This window comes from Varroa jacobsoni, unplaced genomic scaffold (assembly GCF_002532875.2).
Source record: "Varroa jacobsoni isolate VJ856 unplaced genomic scaffold, vjacob_1.0 scaffold_1054, whole genome shotgun sequence".
Classification (NCBI taxonomy): Eukaryota; Metazoa; Arthropoda; class Arachnida; order Mesostigmata; family Varroidae; genus Varroa; species Varroa jacobsoni.
In genome coordinates this window covers 97,601-102,466 of record NW_019213956.1, presented here as the reverse complement: position 1 = coordinate 102,466, position 4,866 = coordinate 97,601, and the positions used below count along the sequence as shown (strand labels likewise).

Sequence of the window (4,866 nt, the reverse complement as noted above, 5' to 3'; positions counted from 1 at the left end):
TTAATATTATTACTCTACATAACTATGACAAAATACTACACCAATCAAAATGACAACGCATATCGCAATTAAGGTATATTTATACTGATCTACTTATTCTTTGTCAGTAGAAATTTTATTGTATATGCTCCCTTAGACACTTGCGTACCGACTCGAATGATTTCATTTATCGTCAGCCCGGTGACTAAAGGCCTCCCAGTGAGATGTTCATATGAAAGGCTAAAAAACGTTCTCTTTGAGCGCGCCAAAACATGCCCGCTAATCGAATTTAAGTGAAATTCGATGGTGTTGGATGCCTTCCTGAGGTTCTGTATTATTCTTAATGTTCTTATAGATTTATTTGGTAAGAAATAAATCACAGCTTGCCTGTTGATTGCATGTGAATTTTGTTCTGGAATTCAATTTGCGAACTAGACCTAGACCTTTGTAAATTCTTCGCGGCAAACAGAAGTTAGCAAGTGGATTAGACTATGTGTGATTAAAATACTGGCTGAGTGACGTACCTTCAGGTGTAATCAGTGTGCTCACGATGTCTACGGTGGCAGATCGTCGTCGCCAGAAAGAAAAAGACACACCCAGCTCCACACTGCAACGTGATGAAGTTTCCGCCGTCGAAGAAGACGACGAAGTCTTGAAACTTCAACAACTCGAAGGCAATGGCATAACAGCAGGCGATTTGCAAAAGCTGCGCGATGCCGGACTCCACACGGTGTCGGCAGTAGCATTCGCCGCGAAGAAAATGCTTCTGGCAGTACGTCTAAAATCAAATTCGTAATGACAAAGTTAATCACTCACTTGTACATTTATATATTGCACTTATGTGGGTTGTACACATTCGTTCTGACTGGTAACTATTAGCATGAAAAGCTAGTATTGCTGGAACTGGTAACTCCCAACACATTTATCTCTGACAGTCAACATATCAGGTTGCGGGATGATAAAAAAAGTACACCAAGTACATATGTTCGCTGCGATATATTGAAGCTGTATTGAGTTTGCAGGCTAACACTATAATGGAACTGTGGAAACGCGCAATGTACTTATTTTACATAGGTTTCGAGACTATGTTTCTATTAGAAAGCGTTCACTTTGCGCTAAAATTATAACCGTTTGCCTTCCTCTGTGCGACAGCTAACGGCGTCAGGGATAATAACGCATTCACTGTATTTTAATGTAACATAGCTTGAAAATGTAGATTAGGGAAGACAACCAACGAGCCGGGAACTGCCTAGTAGGGGCAACCGAAGACAGCTACATCTATCAATTCATACATATGCTTTCATAAAATCATAATAATATTCTGTCAAAACTATATTTTCTTCCTCACCTGTGAAATATCTATAAGAAATATTAAATCACTATCGACCTAAAAAACATTCATGTTAGTCAGGAAAAGGCAGATTTTCAATATGCTGAAAGCTATTGTATGAAAATAAATAGCTACGGCACCGTTTACAATTGTAATAATGATATTAAGATCATTTCTTAATAAATAATTAACAAACACATTCCTTTTTGCGACTCCGTATGTACACTGTATAGTTGTTTGTTAGCTAGTTACAAAATGTTTATGCTTATGATACTTGTTTAGCACATTTACTCCATGAAACATACCAGGGCCTTAGCTTCTTTCGTAGTCTAAAAAACATTACGATAACGAGATCCATATTCATTGACCTTCCACAGATTAAGGGTATCAGTGAGGCCAAAGCAGATAAACTCATGATTGAGGCCGCAAAGATGGTCCCAATGGGCTTTACATCGGCTACAGAAATTCATCGACAACGCGCTGAGATAATCTATATAACAACGGGCAAGTAGCCATTCTATATTACAACTAGAGAGTTATTTGATGACTCTCTTTTAAAACGCGCCGATTCTTGGCATGTGTTTCTCAATTGTCGATTAAATTGTTTAGATAAAAAAAAAAAGGTTAAGTGTACGGCATCCATATTGTTTGCGTGCGTCCAACTGTTGTTAAGGTTCAAGCCAGTTCTCCTTCTTTGAAAAAAAAATTTACGCAAATTTGGCTGTCATTTGCGTTTAATCGATATGTAATACTGCCAAATGCTATTTCTCACATACAGCACGAATATCTAATAAGAGCAAACCATAAAGTTTTGTGTGTGACATTTACCTTTGTTTTGTCATAATTTTCAATGCAGGTAGTAGTGAATTGGATAAGCTTCTTGGTGGCGGCATCGAAACGGGAAGCGTGACCGAGCTTTTTGGCGAATTTCGTACAGGCAAAACACAGTTGTGCCACCAGTTGGCGGTGACCTGCCAGCTGCCGATTGATTCTAATGGAGCCGAAGGGAAGGCTCTGTATATTTACACAGAGGGCGAGTTCCGTCCTGAACGGTTGCTTGCTGTCGCTGAACGATACGGACTTGAGTGTGATAAGGTTCAAATATAAATATAAATTAAATTCTAATAATCTTCGTGTTTCGGAATAAATGTATAACTTACTTTTGAAAAACAGTTTATCTTCTTTGGCAAATATAAGCACATAAAACAAACGTACAATCTCAGCAAAAGGTAATAGATAAATAAAAAAAAAAAGCGAATGAAAACTGACACAGATTTTTGACTAATTCAAAGCAGGTGCTGGAGCATGTGTCTTGTGCGAAGGCGCATAACACGGATCATCAGACTCAACTGTTATTGCAGGCTGGTGCGCTGATGTCCGAAAGCAGGTATGAATGTTTATTTTGTTATAAGTTATATATTTATAGTGCTCTTTACTCAATATACGAAGAATATTTCCCTTCGAGCGACATTCTCTCAGCATAATGCTTCATTAAAAATCATGTTCCTGAAGATTATTTTTAGCATATTAAACAATTAAATCATTAGTCATGTCGCTTCTGTTGTAGCGTATAGCAAATTTTCAAATTCATAGCGTATAGCAAATTCATAGTTGTAGTAGTACGCATACATTTTATTTTGTTCATGTAAGTTATTTTTCTTTCAATATATTCTCTCATCTATGACTATAATAGGTATGCGCTTCTAATTGTGGATAGTGCAATGGCGCTATATCGAACCGAATATTGTGGCCGAAGTGAGTTAAGTGCTCGTCAGACGCATTTAGCCAAATTCTTAAGAATACTTGGCAGGTTGGCGGATGAGTATGGCGTTGCTGTAGTGATTACGAATCAGGTGATGGCACAGGTTGATGGAGCCAGCCTTTTTCAGGTATGAACAAGATATTTTTACAGATAGGTAAATAGCGACTCAGCGTCGCTTTTAATACATAGGCGACTTTGACGAAAGTTAATATTGGCGTAATAATCGAGCTGAACTCGAATTCGCGTTAGTGGGCTTGCTTTTTTATTTATCCCTAGCAATCTTTAGTAATTAAAGTGTTGGATTGAGCATTATTATTATTACTTTTGTTCATGCATTCTATCTCTTGTAAATCGGATCCTTATCACACCTAAAAGAAAAAGAGCTTGCATTTGATGAGTGGGCTGCAGTAATGAAAAAGTAAAACAACGATACCAGTTAATATACCTTTTGTAATACTTAAAAATAACGTGTTATCTACTGTGGCCACCAGTTAGATAACGCTGTAACACTTCACTCTGCTTTTTGGGGGCAGGATCCTCGGCGTCCAGTAGGCGGCAATATAATGGCTCATGCTTCCACGACACGGCTCTATCTGAAGAAAGGCCGGGGCGAATCTCGGGTGTGTAAGATTTACGACAGTCCTTGCTTGCCAGAAAGTGAGGCAACGTTTGCTATTACCGCACGGGGTATTGAAAACTCTAGGGAAGACTGAAGGTCCAAATCAGACAATTAGAGGCAAAAAACAATGACAATATTTACTGTGTAAGCGAAGAGTTTTAATCAATAGTTAAAATAATCAACTACTACACCATACATGGCTAAGTGATAATGATCAGATATTTAATGTCTTAGTGAATTATTTAATCGAACAAGCGTCGCAGGCGGATTACAAAGGTATACGTGGTTTGTTTGTTCCTATATTCAATGCGGTATCTATGATTGTAGGATAGGTAAAATCCTCAAAAAAATAATACAGTATATTTTTCAAGCTATAGAATAATATACAGTCAATAGAACGATTATTTGTGTCACATATAATTTTTCTATTTCCTTATCCAAGATGAAAATACAATGCGCTGATAACTGACGAGTCACTTTTTGAAATGATAGATAATTTTATGAAAATATTACACAGTTTGTGTAAATGTCATGTTTGTAAAAATGTTACGAAACTTGATAAATTTGTATTATTTAAAATGTGACACGTAATGGCTTACTCAGAACTGGCCGCAAGAAATGGAAAAAACAAGAGTTAGAGTATTTTAGTTCTACAGTTTTTAATGAGTAATTTTATTGATAAACGTTCGCATGAAATGCTGCATCTGTACCTGAAAACACCTAAATATGTGTGGTTCGGTAAAAAAAATAGTTATGGTGTAAGACATACAAAACACTGGAGCCCACAGGGATTTCATGAGGTATTAAGTAAAGGAGCATGGGGGTAAAAGTTCTGGGTAGAGTCAGGAAAGATATCCAATGGAGTTCACCGTAGAAGCTGAGACAAAGTACGATTGTGATGCACGGATTCGTAAGAAAAAAACGAAGCTTATAAATCCGAGAAATATCCAGTTGCCTATAGAGAGAATGGTATGAACACAAAAACAACATGTTTCACAATACGACACATATATCTGGAGTTTCTACTAATCTGATAACTAGGGCTCACATGTAGAAGTTAGATTGTAGACTTATTTTATGGATTAAGTGATATGCGCGTTAATTTTCGTTTCTAGCTACTACTTATAATTATTTATTTCAAAACTGCTGAAAATAAAAACCCTCGTTCATATCTCA

The 4,866-nt window shown here is 37.0% G+C and overlaps 1 protein-coding gene across 4 annotated transcripts; it reads left to right on the top strand.

Moving 5' to 3' along the window:
• The first annotated feature begins 218 nt into the window (after positions 1-218).
• spn-A (RAD51 recombinase homolog spn-A) lies at positions 219-4,866 on the top strand. 4 transcript variants are annotated; one of them, XM_086970791.1, is made up of 7 exons: positions 219-305; positions 510-751; positions 1,687-1,813; positions 2,166-2,404; positions 2,602-2,696; positions 3,003-3,198; positions 3,605-4,866. In XM_086970791.1, the coding sequence occupies exons 2-7, from the start codon at positions 530-532 to the stop codon at positions 3,782-3,784; spliced, it is 1,059 nt and encodes a 352-aa protein (XP_086826917.1). In that variant the 5' UTR covers positions 219-305; positions 510-529; the 3' UTR covers positions 3,785-4,866. The 4 variants fall into 4 exon arrangements, with proteins under 4 accessions (XP_086826917.1, XP_086826918.1, XP_086826916.1 ...); XM_086970792.1 differs by having other exon boundaries at positions 222-343; positions 3,120-3,198; XM_086970790.1 differs by having other exon boundaries at positions 228-343.